The following is a 14,328-nucleotide window of genomic DNA, read 5'->3' as shown; positions in this document are numbered from 1 at the left end:
TCCTTCATCTGTGTTTTGCCTTTCCCCTCTGTTCTACTTGGCAAACTCCTCTTCATCCTCCAAAACCCACTGCAGAGGGCACTTCCATAGGACCCCGTCCGGACCTCCCCACGTAGAGTTGTTCTTTTGTCTGGCCCTTACACAGGCCTTCACAGTGCCCGAGCTCACTGGTAATAGTCTCGGTACATGCCTATCTCTTCTTCTAGGCCTTGATCTCCTTTGGAGCAATGGTATGTCTTCTGTCATCCAAATAACATTGAAACTGACTAAGCACCCTACTAGGGGCCAGGTCTGATCTCAGTCCTGGGGCTATCGTAGTAAATAGAACAGAAAAGATCCTGGTTTCTCAGAGCTTATATTCTGGTTGGGAAAGAAAAGTAAACACTGTAGACAAATTAGGAGAACACGAAATGAAGAAAAGAGAGACTGGGAAGAGGATGGTTGCTGTCAGCTGGGGGGATCAGAGCAGACCACCCCCCGTAGGAGCTGACTTGTTTCTGTGCCCCCACAAATTAGTATAGAGCCTGACATATCAAACATTCAAAAACTGTCAGATTGGATCAGATCTGACCATTCTCCCAGATCAAACGGCATGTCTTTAAGTTCATGTCCTTTCCGAGCAATTGCTAGGCAATTTTTTTCCTACCAAGAAACTCCTGAAATTCCCCTCTTCTCTGTGAAGTCCTCCGAGGTAAAAATCTAAAGCAGAGAATCCCCCATTCCCCAGCGCATCCCCTGCCTCTCTCTCTCTTCATCCAGCACCGACGACGCGGACCATCTCCCTGGCGTCTGCCATTTAGTTATTGAATAAAGCACACCACGTGGTCAGCACGACAGGGTGCATTTCCCCGAACTGGGGTCAAGGTCAGAAAATGTCAGCTTCTAAAAGAGAAGCTCTGAAGGTAGCATAAAATGGGTGAGAGTCTCTCTTTTTAAAAGCAACAACTTACCCTAGAGCTGCCGAGTAAAAAGGAGTTGATTAACTTGCCTTCCACCTGAGTCTTATCAGCGAGCACTGCTCGGGAATGTTGGATGTTTATGCATTTATTTCCAGATGCATGGCTTTATTCACTCTGTTAGCTGCTACACTCTGCCTGGGCTGGTGGTGTTTTGCTTACGTTTTCAGCCCTTGGAAGACAAAGACTCCACCTGTAATTTGTCATTGGCAGAGAGAAGCGTTTGCAAACTCGGATGCCTACGGAGGCCAGAGGAAGGCCAAAGCAGCCCGCAGCCCGGCAGCCTCGGGAGCGGTGGGGACTTTGGGGAACTGCAGAGAACCTGCCATACCTGCCATACAGGATGTCCCTGTCCCATACCTGAAGGGACATCGGCTGCCCTGCTCCGATGTTGCCAAGCAGGAGGGGGGCTCAGGGTTACAAAAATCTGATGTTTTCCCCCAAAGGAAGCCAAACACAGGGCTTTTTTTAATAGGAAAGTTCTCGATTTGTAGAATATTTTGAGTTGCCAAACAGTGACAGCTCACAGGTCACTGTTTGCAACTGTTGGTATAATCAATAATAAACACGCCAGTGATAAGAGCAACTGGCATTTAGAGAGTGTTTACTATGTACCAGCATCTTGTTAAGCACTTTGCGTGGAGCATCTTACTAAACTTTCCCAATCAACCCATGCGTGAGATGTAATTTTCCCCACTTAGACACGAGAAAACCAGCTTAGAGAGGTGACATTCCTTGTCCAAGGTCACAAAACGGGCAAGTGATAAGGTTGGGATTTGAACCCAGGCTGTCAGATGCCAGAGCTGACACGAACTACAGGCCTGGCTAGAGCATAATGCATTCTTTCGTTATGATGATGCTGGGGAGAATCTGAGATTCGATACGCATCATAATCTCAAATGTAAAGCTTTTTTTCTTTATTCATTCATTCAACACTGACTGAGCAGCTACTACTTGCCAGGCCCTGGAAACACAGGTGTGGAATCACTCTACCCGAGGTTAAAGGTACCGTCTTCTTCCTGCAAATTTCTCCTGTTTCCCCTGTCTCAGTGAAGGTCACTCACTGTCACGCCTTGCTCAACACAAGTGACAGTCCTGGATCCTGTCGATCCTCTGATTCTGTTCCCTTGCTCGACGGCCCCCAGTTGCTGGGCTGGGCAACCGTCTCCTCCCTGGACTCCCTTCTCTGTCCTCCCCTTCTTCCCATTTCTACTTCACATGGCTTCCTGAGCCATCCTCCTAAAATGCGAATCTGATCATATCATTTCCTTCTCAAAATTCTCCTCTTTAGACTCTTTACACGTGAACCATCCCTTCATGATGTGGTCTTTGTCTAACCTCATCCCTCAGGACTAACACCTTCCCCAGCCTCCCTTCCTGCACCTGATCCTCCAGCAATACTAGAAACTTGTGTGGTCCCCCAAACATCCCACGCCCTCTCACACGTCTTCCTGGAAGAATCTCTCCACCCCTAGGTGTGCTTGCATGGGTCCTCCAATCCCCCAGTGGGGCATAAGTTCCTTGAGGGCAGGGGCTGTGTCTTTTCGCCTTTGTAAACTCAGAGCCTAGGATGGTAACTGGTACATGGCAGTGACTGAGTACATTTTGTTGAAGAAATGGACAGGGGGCCTCATGGTCTGGAGGTGGAGACAGAAACGGAAGCAGGCAACAAAAAAGATGGAAGATGCTGCGTCGGAGACATGCAGAGATGCTGTGGAAGGAAAGAGGGAGGGAACGTGAGCCAGGTGGGAGCAGGGTAGGAGGGGGCAGAGCTGTTGGGGGAAGTGACAATTCAACTGAGTCCTGAAGACAAGTGAAATGTGGTTGGAAATGGCCCTCTAGGCAGAGGGCTGGGGAGAGGGAATATATGTATGTATTCACCTCCTCCCCCTCCACAAACTACAGAGAGGGATGTCTATGCGTTTTGAGGCATCCTTTTGTATTCAGAGCTGTGGGAAAACCTGGTAGCCCCTCCACTTTTCCCTACTCTTCTCTGGGTAAGGAGCATATCCTAACTGAAGCTTCAAAGTTTTAAAAACTTCATCAAACGTGGAGCACAAACAGCAATTTCTGCTTAGCTTTGCCTTCAAATTCTCAAAGAAATTTATGTATAGATTTTGGGGCCAGGGGAAAATTGTAAATATAATTCATATAATAGAAGGCTGTGCACAGGTTTTTGGGTTGGACAGGCTTGGGTTAGAACTCCAGCTCTGCTACTTGCTGTGTGACCTTGGGCAAGTCACTTAACTTCTCTGAGCCTCTTATGATGGAGATAGTGGATATCATAGCATATACCTTTAGAATTGTAAAGATTAAATAAGAGTTAACCCCTGGAAAGCATCTAAACAGTGCTCAGCACAAAAGAAGCACTCAATGAACGATTAGTTATTATTATCGTATTATTAGTGTTAAAATGATGGCAGAATAGTCATTTTTAGGGTTGCTTTCTTTGCAAAATACGTTGGAGGAGAATTGGGGAGGAGAGTTCTCAACCATAGGGAAAATTCAAGAAGGATAAAGAATAAGACTTGTGCAGACAGAGATCCAGGGGAAAAGGGGAAAAGGTGGCAGAAATGAATGAATGATCCTTTATGCAGAGAAAGTGAGAAAAGACAGCCTGGGGCAAAACTGGGATAAAGAAAGGTCTAGGGATGGATACAAGTATATGTATGGTTGAGTTGCTTTGCTGTACACCTGAAACTATCACAAACTATCACATATTGACTATACTCCAATATAAAATAAAAAGTTAAAAAAAAAGCAAAGCAAGGTCTAGGGATCAGCAAGCACTGGTCACCAGTGAATTTTGTCCGATGACAAGGCCAGAGAGAGGCTGGCACTGGGGCATGTAAATTGCACGGTGGATGGTGTAGCAAAGCAAGGTACCAATTCCCCACTCAGTGAAGCTACGGCAACCGTGCACCTAGGATCCCATACCTAATCTGTGGCCTGCTTGTTAGCAGCTGGAAGACTACCCAAGGTTGAGGAAGTTCAGGGAAAAATGAATAAATATAGTGTCAACAAGGAGAAAGGGGAGGCGGCTCCTCAGAGGCCGACTCACGGCTGCCAAGTCAGTACCTCTGAGCCAGGCGATCACGTATGAGGGTTTGGATTGAGAGAAAAGGTACCAGCTGCCCAGGAGGGAACAGGCTCGCGGGGGCTAATCAGCATCCCAGGTTGCGGGGTGCAAGGGAAACCCTTGCCTGTTCTCAAGGATCTTTCAGATGCGGTTCCAGCCAAACCTTGAGGGATGACTGGGCAAGAGGAGGGAGTTTTTAAGAGCCCACCTCCCTACCCTGATGGGAGCTCCTTGAGGCCAGGCAGCGTTGCCTTACTCATTCGCTCCACATTTAGCTCCTGAGCACGCTGTTTGTGCCAAGGCTGACAGGCCCCTGCCCTCACACGGCTCACAGTCTCCTAGGGGCACACAGACCATAAGCAAATAAATGCTCAAAAGAAAAAAAAGTCAATGTTAAGATGTTAAAAAAGGAACTAAAATCGAGTGACTTGACAGGGAGCTCCTTTAGATGGGGCAGTCAGGAAGGCTCCTCGAGACGGTGGTACTGAGCAGAGACTTGTCTTCATCCTCGTCACCCCAGCGCCCAGCCCACTGTGTGTGGCCAATAAAGGCTTGTTCTGCTGGGGAGGGAGCGCCTTGAAGCACCTCTACTGTATATCGCTTACAGTCTTCTTCCTTCCCCCTCTTACTCTCTGTTCACTACAACTGACTTAGGGCGAGTCACCTGGTCACTGCCACAGTCTCCTGTGCTCACCTCTTCCCAGTTAAATCACACCAGCTCCGGCGACCCCAGCTCCCATCCGTCAGAGTCCGAACAGCCAGTGATCTCACTAACGGACAAAGCCAGGTGCGCCCCTCCCTTGCTTCCCACCTCTCTGGACCCCCCTTTTCTCCCACGCCGAAACACTTACTGCTCTGTGAGAGCCATTTCTGTCCCTTTGGGATCCCATCTCCACTGCCTCCCAAACTCCCCCTCCCTGCCTTCTACCTTCCAGCCTCACTGGACCATCGGCATGACTGCTTGGGCATCTGTGTTTCCGCACATGCCGTTCCTTCTGTCTGAGGTGCGCTTCATCTCCCCAGCTTGCTCACCCCTACGCATCCTCAGAACCCCGTCTTGCCTGGCATCCCCTCCTCCCCAGTCTCTCTGCTCCCAGAATTCCCCGGGCTTATGCTTCCCACTGTGTCATCAGCATCATCTGTTCACTGGTTTGTCTTCTACTAGATTAGAAGTTCCTTGAGGGCAGATGGAGACTTTGCCTCTGTCCTAGACTCTCACACGGCACCTGGCAAGGACTCGGAAAGCTGTGGAACAAAGATCAACTATCACCCTTTTCTTTGTCAAGAAAGGTTCTCGTAAGACTACACACTTCCCCCACATTGTTTCCTGAGTCACGGGACAGGCACTAAGGGCAAGTGGGAGAAATCCCTCGGGCTCTCTCAACACCCTGCCTGCATTTCTCTCTGCCAGCAAGATAGTTTTCCATCTCCCTTTGATTCCAAGACACAAATTTTAAGTTTTAAGGTTTCTGAAATTAGAGTATATTTTACAACTGATATGTACATGAAATTTGTTTGCCCCTGTCCCGAAAGCTGTTTAAGTAGCTAGTTCATTTTTATTTTTTATTTATTTATTTATTTTTTTTGATAGTTCATTTTTATAATCAATGGCATCAGAACTGAGGGAAGATGGAACTGGGAGATTACAGCCCTTTATGTACCCAGGAGAAAGGACCGGGATGTGAGGCCATAGAGTTCAGCGACGATCCCACAACGCTGACATGCATTTCTTGGCATTGGGGAGCACAGTTCACATCCCTCTACTCTCATTCCTATTTTCAAAAAGTCTGGCGGATTTAACTGAGCCTCATTGCCATTCCAGCTCAAATCCTCAAAGATCGTAACTGATCGTAAGAGATGCCAGGAATCTCTCTGAGTTTGGGGGAGGGTGATAAGGCGAGGTGGCAGCAGGCTATGTCAAATGTCTTGCATGAGACAGAGTCATTCTGTGAGATGCCTGTTCTTTGGGATTCACTGCTTGGACTCACCTGGAGGGTCCTGAGGGAGGATGGGTCTTGTTCACTTCTGCCTCCCAATGTCTACTGCAGGATTGGAACCTACTATCAACACCTCCACTAAGCATAGTTTGAATTTTGTTGATTGGAGTTGAATCAATCTATTTTTTCCCTTCTCTGTGCTGTCATGAGTTTTGAGGCCAAAGAGACCACCGCACTCAGATGTGGGTGGAATCAGGAAGAGCATGACAAAGAGAAGGGAAGGGTGCTCTAACCCCCACAACAACCTTAGGGGCAGGCATCGTCAGCTCCATTAGATAGATGGTGTGAAGGAGGCACAGAGATAGAATTAACTAGCTCAAGGTCACACAGCTTATAAGCAAGAAGCTAGAAGTCAAAGAGCAAAATTCTTTAACAAGACTAGCAAGGCCCCGCACCCTTGGGTGCTAACTATTTCTGCATCCCCCTCCCCACACCATCCAGCATCCCCCCCTCCCCATCCCCCCTCCCTCTGGGTCCTCCAGCCGCCCTGGCCTCCTCCCAGGACTTGCTCCTTCTCTCCCTCACTGATCTTTGCACTTGCTGCCCTCCAACCTGGAAAGTTTCTTCTTCACCCAGTTAACTTCTATGCATCCTTCATATAGCCATTCACATCTCACCTCCTCAGGGAAGGCTCCTCTGATTAGAACGATCTTAATATCATAAAGTCACAGTCTCGTGTGACTCTCCTTGAGAGGACTTAGCATAGTTGTAACTTACTTCACAACTATGTTAAGTGAGAGTCTTTAAAGTAAGGTCTGTCTCTTCCAGAAAGCTCTGAGAGCAGTGACCCTGAAGGGAGTTGCTGCCCACCATGACCCCAACACTTGGCCCAGCACCTGGCACGTTGCAGGGGCTCATCAAAGATTTAACAAATAAAATAAACGAGTGAAGGAATTGCTTGATCTGTGGCTGTAAACTAACCTGGAAACTTAAAGTGCATATTTCATCTGAATATGGTTTTTTGGCCAAAATACTTATAGTCAAGGCTAAAAGGAACCATTGCATTTTTGAACCATTTAAAAATCTCCTGCATTATCAGTCTGGGTACATATCTCCTCCTCCCCCACTGACCTGAAAGCAAACACTCATGGGAAACTCTCCCCGAGGATCTTTGTGACAGACGCTGTGGATGATGTAGAGAGAGGAAAGCATGGCCAGTATCTATTTAGAGGATGTTCACCCCCCAGCACTTTCTTCTCAGGCATTTATTTTCTCTCCAAACACTTTCTTTCTTATTATCTTTGTTATTGTCCCTTGTGTGTTGAAACGCTCTCTCTCCTTCCCTTCTCTCTTCTCTCTGTGTTGAGTCCATTATTTATTTTTTGGAATGTCAGAAAAAAAAAAAAAAAAGAAAGAAAGATGCTTCTGCCACCATTGCTCACGGTTTGTAATTTAAGGAACAATCCTTTGACGATATGAAGGGATCATTATTTCTCAATGTCCACCCTGTAGTGGGCAGTGGTGGTTTTGTTCATTTGCCAACAAAGGTGGGCTGACTCTTGCACCATCATAATTGCTGCGGCTGCAGCAATGGGCAGAAAAAAGATCCCTGCCTTCCTGGGGCTAACAGTCTAGTGGTGCAGACACACAACAAATGGCATGAGTAAATTTCATAGCGTGCTGGAAGGTGGGATGTACTCTGTAAAAAAATATAAATAAATAAAACAGAGCCAGGAGGATTTATGAGGGGTACAGAGTAGGGGTTGTTGACTGTAATTTCAAACCAGGTGATCAGGAAAGAAGGTGGCACTCATTGGTTTAATCCCAACGAATCACCCTGTGAGAAGGCTGTTAGACCTCCTTTTTGTGGAAAGGGAAACGGAGGCTTGGAGAAGTTAGATGACTTGCCCCAAATCGCACAGCTCGTAAAGCTGCAGTGCTTGAAGGGAACCAGGTCTGTGTGGCTGCAAAACTCTTTCAACGGCACCACATACAACAAAGCTGCATCTGGAAACTTCTGCGACTTCAGGGGACATAAATTTGTTATTCTTTGAAAACTGCTTGCCAGCGTAAAACTCACGGAGAGCTTACATCGAGGACACTTCCAAAATGAAAGGGCAAACACGAAGAGGCGTGTGGTGGGTCCAGCCTGAAGTTCAGTATTTGTCCCCTTGGGCTCGTGGGAGTGAGAAGATTCTGGTAGAGTCACCCGGCAAGGTGCAGGCAGCTGGAGGGAGTGGCATGTGGGGGAGTCTGGTGGGTCAGAACTCAGGTGTCCTGACATGCTTGGGTTGGGCGCTCAGAGCGGACACTCGGTGGGATGCAGACAGAATAGAATCCAGTGCTGGCAGTGAATCTGAACACAAGACCACAGAACGCCAAGGTTCACGCATAGAGCCCTCTGGAGGTTTGCAGGGTGGAAACAACAGGCCTGGATTCAAGTTCTCCCTCTGCCACCCTCTGCCCATGTGGCCTTGGTGTGAGGTGTCATACCTGGCACCTGTAAAGGGAGGGGCAGGAGGGCAATGTGAATGGGCTGCGATTTGCAGGGCTGGTTCCTCAATAAAGGAATCAGGTTTGTCTTACAAGGTGAGAAGGGCTAGGAAAGTGGGGCCTGGCTCCATGGAAAACTGCTGATCAGAACCTACGACCTTAGGCAAAGTTCTCGAGGTCCTGGGAACTGGGTGGGGAAGTCTGGTAAAGAATTCTGGGGCAGGTTTTGGGGAAGCTACGTAGGGATGGTCCATGATGCCTGCTCTCTGCCCAAAGTGTCTGTTCTAGTGAGTATTAGGATCAAACTAGATTTTGGCATCCTTTAAAAGCTGAAGAGGGAAGAAAAGCAGTGGGTTAATGTTTTTCTTCCCCATAGAGACTGAGTGTACTGATAATTTTTCTTTAGCTAATTAGGAGCTGTGCAACCCAATGACTGACTCTTTTTGAATTTTCTCATTTTACAACAATGAAGTCATGACTCATTCTTTTAAAAAAGAAATTCCATAACCTATATGGGAAAAGAATCTGAAAAAGAATGGATCTATGTGTATGTATAACTGAATCAATTCGCTGTACACCTGAAACTAACACAATATTGTAAATCAACTACACTCCAATATAAAATAAAAAATTAAATTAAAAAAATAAAAAATAAATTCTGGGAAGAACAAACCAATCATCCTGATTTCCTCACCCCCTTCCCCCCCCTTTCTCTCTCTCCTCTCTCTCTCTCCTCTCTCTTTCTCTCTCTCTCTCTCTCTCTCTCCCACCCCCCCATCTCTCAATTACTTGCTTGCTGCATGACCTTATGATCTTTGAATTAATTTCAATAATTTAAGAATTTCTGAATCAATCCACTGATAGATATTTTTTCTGGACCTACTGTGTGCAAAGAACCTAAAGAGAATCAAATTATCTTGGGAATTATGGAGCGATAGGTACACAGTATGAAGGCCCATTAGTAACTTCTAAACTCAGCTCTTCCACACGTAAAGACAAGAGTGTCCGGGAAAGGCAGTTCGCATTTCTAAAATAAAAGATATATACTTTCCTTCTGCAGAACAAGAGAGCCATGTCTGAACCCAGCGTGGGGCACTGCGCACCTTGCAGGCCAAGCAAAAGCTATGCAATTATCAACTTGGAAAACATAGTTCAGGAAAACCCAGACACCTCTTACTCAAAGAGAACAGGGATGGAGAATGGATGGCAGAGCCCCTGTGAGTAAGCAAGTTGTGGAGGAGAAGAGAGGAAAAGCCAGGAAGAAGAAGAGCTCAGAAATTCAGCAGAGGGATTTGAACAATCTGGACAGAGAGAAAGATTTTTGCTCTCCCTCACAGCAAGGAAAAGGGCGAGAGAGGGAGAGAGAAGGGAGGGTGCATTTCTGCCTTGGACCACGTTGTACTGCTGCTGGCTCCTCCTCTGCAGGGCTGGGAATCCTCTGGGGGAGACATGGAGCCCAGACAGAGGGGAAGAAGGTGCAGGAGAGAATAAACACAAAGAGTGAATTTCTTGCTGCCCCTGGAGACGATGATTCCTTTTGGTGACAACAGAGGTTAATACACGGAACAGCAGGTCACCGCGTGGCCCAGAGACAGCACGCTTGGAACAAGCTGTTTTAATGTCCTGTTGTAGATTTTACTGAATTCTTCTCTGAAAGGGCCAATTCATCTCTCCATTCGGAGGCTCTTAAAGCAGCTTTCCTGAAAAGTTCAAGAACTTTTCCTATCACTTTCCTTCTACATGGATCCACGGGCAGACCGTCCCCCATGCCCTCAAATCCCACGAAGGACACTAGTCTGCTGGGGGTTTCAAGTTCACACTATTTTCATCAAGAAGTGTTTTCTGATTCTTATTTTCATCAAGAAGTGAACAGCCACAAAAAAGTCATCTCAGGAGATAAAAAGCCCTCACGCAAACCGGAGAGCCAAAGAGATCGGAAGCAGACAGGGTTGTTTTTCATGTGGAGTCATTAGCAGCATGTTGGAGAGAAGATTGGAAATCTGTTCGCAACTTTTTGGATACGGGCAGGAAACACAATAAAGGGGTGATGGGAAATCTTTTCTGAAAGTCCAGTTTCTCACAAAAAACACAGGTTGGGGGAACCTGGCAACTTGATTTCCATAAAGGCCGACCCTATTTTGAATGCTCAATAAAGCAAGTACACGAACGCCCCACAAGAACCCTCTGTGTCAACCTGCAGAAATAAGTGCATTTATAATCTTTGGAAATCAGTGCAGTCTTTGAAAATGTGTGGCTTTAAAACCTTCAAACCACTTCCTAAGTGGCCAAGGCCCAACTTCCTAAGGGGGAGTCTGAGGCCTTCAAAAGTCCATATGGACAGAGGCTTTGGAAATTAAAGGCCGGGTTGAACTGGGGCCCTGAGTACCCACCCTTCCTGCCTGGACCTTGGCTACAAGTGGAAAAGACACAAGAATCCTAAAGCAGCCTGGCCCAGGCTTCACCCCCCACCCGCGACTGCCGGGGAGGCCCCAGTCCTGGGGAGAAGAGCCAAACCCACAATCCTTGGGAAGTGTTGCAATACTAACCCTTTTAGGGATGATTCAGGGAGGGAGGTGTGGGTACGGCTTGGAGAGAAAGCTGAAGGGGGCGGGCAGCACATTTGGGGATGTGGACACCGAACAGATGGAATTTTAATGAAAATACTTAAGCCTTTTAATGCATAAGTGATCCAAAGCCACTGTCTAGTCCTCTTCCCTTCAGGGAATTAGAAAATGTTTAAAAGATCATGGTATTAAGAATTTGCACATAAAACCCTGATAAAGTATATTTATACCAACTCACCAATTGCTGGGAATATTTCTCCTAAAACCATGTCCTGTCTTTCGTCTCATCTCTTGTCTGCATATCTTCATCCATCTAACTAAAGTCCAAGGAAGGTAAATTGCTACTATGACCATTTCCCTAAAGCAACCCTCATTCACTTTGCTCTCCTTCTCTTTTGGAATAAAAGCATGCCATAAATGTTTAATTAACTGGAAGTCTTTCCACTGTTAGTGACTAGCTGCATGAAAGCCTCTTCATTTTTTTAAAGGAGGGGTGTGTTTAAAACAGTGCCTATTAATTTCCCGATATCGATTCTTCGGCTGGGGAAGAGCATATAGCATTCAGCATAGAGCTCCGCTGCAGACCATGTTCAAGGCAGTGGTTTGGATTGAGAAAGGGCACCAAATGCAGTATGCGTCAAATAGACCATCGCTCAATGAAGTCACTTAGCTATTCAAAACATGTTCAGCCGTCACTCAACCACTTGCACCAAGCTTGTTGGGGGGGGGGTGGGTGGGCATGGAATTGGTGCTCTTTCCCAGACGTAAATATTTCCCAAAGAGCAGCTTTTGCTCAGTTTGGGTTAGACTCTGGGGCCACATCATTTCTCCCTCTCCCTGTCTGTTTCCTTCTCTTCTCCACCATCTCCTGGCTTCAACTCCCTGCATCACCATCCCATGTTGAGCTTAACAAACAATCCTGCAGTCCCCGCTTCCCGACGCTGCCTCAAACGGCCTCCGTATTGGTTCATATCAGAAGCAAAGCACATAAGCTTTTCTTTCCACCCAGAAACATGTATCTCTCTGTGCATGTCTTCCTATGGGTGGCTGTAGCTTGTACACACAGACATAGGTAGCCGCTCAAATGCAGCCCCTCATATTAAAGTCTGTTGCTAAATGCAGGTTGTATGACCTGCAGGAGTTTTTCCCCCCTGTGTTTATTAATGTGTCTCAAAGCACATGCTTTCACCCGTACCCTGATCTTCCAGCCTTTCCACCGTGGGGACCGCTTTGCCCACAGCACATGCACAGGCACACGTGTCCCAATGACCCTGCAAGATCAAGACAAACAGCTGACACTCCTGACCCACTGCTCCCTACTGTTCCCCCTCAACCTCCCCATGCCCTCCTCTCCCTCCCAGCCTCCCTGCACAATGTCTGATTCCCAAGCTGGCTGCAATGCTGATTCTACACGCTTCTGGATAATAGACATGTCACTCTGTGTGGAAGTGAATTGGTTCTCAGCCTAACCTGCAAGTGAATTGCTGTTTATTAGAACTTGGGTCTGTTTCCTGTGAGAGACGTTACGTGTTTTTAGACTTTGTAAACGTTAAAACACACATACACACACAGCCAGTCGCCTCGAACGATATGTGTGGCTCATAGACATTACGAAATGCTCTTGAACTCAGCTTGCGATCCTGGAATAATTAGGATTTACCAAATAAGGGTTCTTAGAAAAAACAGATTTTTTTTAAAAAAAAAGGAGATTTGCAGATGATGAGGTGTCTGGGACTTTTGGGGAGTAAGGGGAGGAGGACGGGGAAGGAAAAGCATTTTGGAATTCTTCATTACGAAAAGAGGAGCGGGGTTGAGAGAGGCAGTTATTCTCTACCCCCTCATAGAGGGCCATACTACATCAAAAGGCAAATCCTAATGATTCCAAAGCAGGTGGAGCACATTTGACTTTTAAAGACAATCTCTTGTTGTTTTCATCATATCATAGATTATTTCAATGAAGAGGTTTGAAGGAAGGGGGGTGGTGGAGGCTTGAGGGTTGAGTATGGCTTTTGCTTATTGATTTTCTTTCCTCTGAAACTAACCCAACCAACCTTGATCTGTGGTGGAAGGAGTGAAGTAAGAAAATGGTGGAATGTAAAGGGAACTTATTTGGAGGCGGGTGGGGAGGGGGAGTGAGACGAGGAGGGGGGGTGGAGAGGGGGAGGAGATGGGAAATCAAATACCTTCTAGGCAGCAGGTTCTCCATAATCCAGAATGGGTCATAACTTCCTCGTTCTTTTTGCTGGTTTCATTCTCACTGACACTTTTGGTCTTGCAAACCCCTCTGGAGTAGAGCCAATAGTCGGTTCCCACAGCTATGGTCATCAGACTGAAGGCAGCGAAAGCACCAACGGTGGTTAAAAGCATTTGAACACCTCGATCAAACAGCCCCATAATTCTTCATTATATAAACACCCAACCGACTTCTGGTTCTCGGGAGAGTGTGTGTGAGGGTGCGAGTACTAAAGCAAAAAAATAAAAATAATTCCACTACGAATATAATGGATATATGTGTTAATAGAGGATATGGAGAGATATAAAAAAAGGGAGGTAAGAAAGCTCACGGAAAAGAGTGTAAATTATAAAGATCACACGGGAAGAGAGGCTTGCCTTTTGAGATCAGAAACTGTTCCAGTTGCAGTGATTAAAAAAAAAAAAAGGAAAAAATAAAAAGACACCCCCCACCCCCCCAAGTGAGATGCCTTAATCTCTTTTCCTAAAATTCTGGTCTCCAGTTTCCATATGTGATAGCTAATTTGGAGAGGGCTTCCACAGTGAACCAGGGATCAGCCGCATTCTCAACACAATCTCTCATGGTCGGGACCTAGACAGTTAGAGATTGTAAAAGCCGAGATGCAACCTTCCGTCTTCGCTCTCGGCTCTGCGGCCTGCGCCATGAAAATCCTTTGCTTCGCCAGTTCTCTTCCTTGGGGGGGTCTCGGGCGTTTTCGTTTCAGACCAGACTTCCCAGTATTCTGTAAGCCCTTGATTTCAGCTGAACAGGTGCGGGGGTCTCGCCTTCCATGGTTGTGCCCCGGCAGCGGCAGCTGCAGCAGCAGGGCGGGCAGGCGCGGCGGCGGCGGCGGCGGCAGGACGAGCAGCGGCGGCGGTTATTGTTGTTGGTGGCGGTGGTAGTGTTGGCGAAGTGGGGGAGGGAGGGGGTTTCTCCCAGAGAATCGAGGCGGGTTTCCCTCCCCCTATCTGCAAAGCTCCTGGAAACAAGGGAGCCGGCGTCTTGCTGCAGGATGGGCCGTCCGCCTGCCCCCTCCCACCCCACTCCCTGCCGGCTCGGGCCCCGG

General features: G+C 47.2%; 1 protein-coding gene across 1 annotated transcript in view; it reads right to left on the bottom strand.

Moving 5' to 3' along the window:
- Positions 1-13,980, bottom strand: part of CACNG2 (calcium voltage-gated channel auxiliary subunit gamma 2) — a gene marked incomplete at its 3' end in the record, with an annotated part of 119,590 nt that extends 105,610 nt beyond the window's left edge. Inside the window, exon 1 of the mRNA XM_079937555.1 lies at positions 13,213-13,980. Within this exon, the coding sequence (XP_079793681.1) occupies positions 13,213-13,423 (211 nt within the window). The 5' untranslated portion in view covers positions 13,424-13,980. The remainder of the gene's footprint in view (positions 1-13,212) is intronic.
- Between the last annotated feature and the right edge of the window lie 348 nt (positions 13,981-14,328).

The sequence above is a fragment of the Stenella coeruleoalba genome, assembly GCF_951394435.1.
Source record: "Stenella coeruleoalba genome assembly, chromosome: 11".
NCBI lineage: Eukaryota > Metazoa > Chordata > Mammalia > Artiodactyla > Delphinidae > Stenella > Stenella coeruleoalba.
Note: the sequence above shows the minus strand (reverse complement) of the source record. Positions and strands in the feature narration are given on the sequence as shown.